Below are 1,074 nucleotides of genomic sequence, written 5' to 3' on the forward strand. Positions count from 1 at the left end.
GACAAGCAACATGAATTCGACTGGGACAACACTACTATTATAGGACAAGCCAAACAGAGAACAGCCAGGGAATTCCTAGAGGCATGGCACTCATCCACAAACTCCATCAACAAACACATCGACCTGGACCCAATATACCGGCCACTGCAGCAGACAGCTGGAACCAACAACCGGAAGGGGCAGATTCAAACCACTATAAATGCCGGAGGAAACGTCACAGAAGCGGTTCACAGGAGGCTCCCAACCCCTGAGGATGTCACCTCGACAGGGGACGAAACATCTGCAACACACATTCCCAGCTCGGCGAGCAGAACCACAACATCCCATAATCCTGCTGCAGGTATTATCAGGGGAAGGTCGAACCGGGAACGGAATTCCTTTCCCTCTGCTCCTCACCTGTCCCGTCCGGAGTGGACCTGACAAACGTCGGCAGCATTTTCACAGAGGACGTGGGGTTGGTGTCCTTCCTCAGTCCTTTCTTCATCCCGACCAGGAAGCGGTCCGAGATGTCGCGCAGGACGTCATCCGAGAGTCTCAAGTGGTACAGGTACCTGTCCACCTGCAGAGAACGGAGAGAGTCGCGAGTCGGCACTGGAAGCAGAAAGGGAGCAGTCCCCACCGGAAACAAAAGTTGGCAGCCGGAATTTATAAACTGTGTCGCCTCATTCTACACGTCCCCCCACAAGGGGGTAGATCATCCTCCTCCTAGCATTCACTCGGCCAGAGGCCGTCAGCATCTTATATATTTCCATAAAATCTCTACTCACTCTCCGCAATTTCAAAGGACACATAACCTTTCCCATTCCCCTGCCCATGATAACGCCTAGAGGCAACAGAGTGAACTCACTTCTAATGCAACAATGTCCTTTACTGAAATAGACAGAGAGAGAGAGAAATAGAACTGGAGAGAAAGAGAGAGAGAGAGAAACAGAAATAGAATGAAGTGAAAGAGAGAAAAGGAGAGTGAGTGAGAGACAAAGAGAGTGTGACAGAGTGACAGTGCGAGAGAGAATGTGAGACAGAGAATGAGACAGTGAGGGTGAGAGTGAAAGAGAGAGAGGCTGAGAGAGAGGG

General features: G+C 50.8%; 1 protein-coding gene across 1 annotated transcript in view; it reads right to left on the minus strand.

Moving 5' to 3' along the window:
* The window catches only part of LOC122542992 (hexokinase-2-like), a 49,289-nt gene that overhangs the window by 35,064 nt on the left and 13,151 nt on the right, over positions 1–1,074 (minus strand). The window contains exon 2 of the mRNA XM_043681137.1: positions 397–591. Within this exon, the coding sequence (XP_043537072.1) occupies positions 397–591 (195 nt within the window). The remainder of the gene's footprint in view (positions 1–396; positions 592–1,074) is intronic.

The sequence above is a fragment of the Chiloscyllium plagiosum genome, chromosome 42 (assembly GCF_004010195.1).
Source record: "Chiloscyllium plagiosum isolate BGI_BamShark_2017 chromosome 42, ASM401019v2, whole genome shotgun sequence".
NCBI lineage: Eukaryota > Metazoa > Chordata > Chondrichthyes > Orectolobiformes > Hemiscylliidae > Chiloscyllium > Chiloscyllium plagiosum.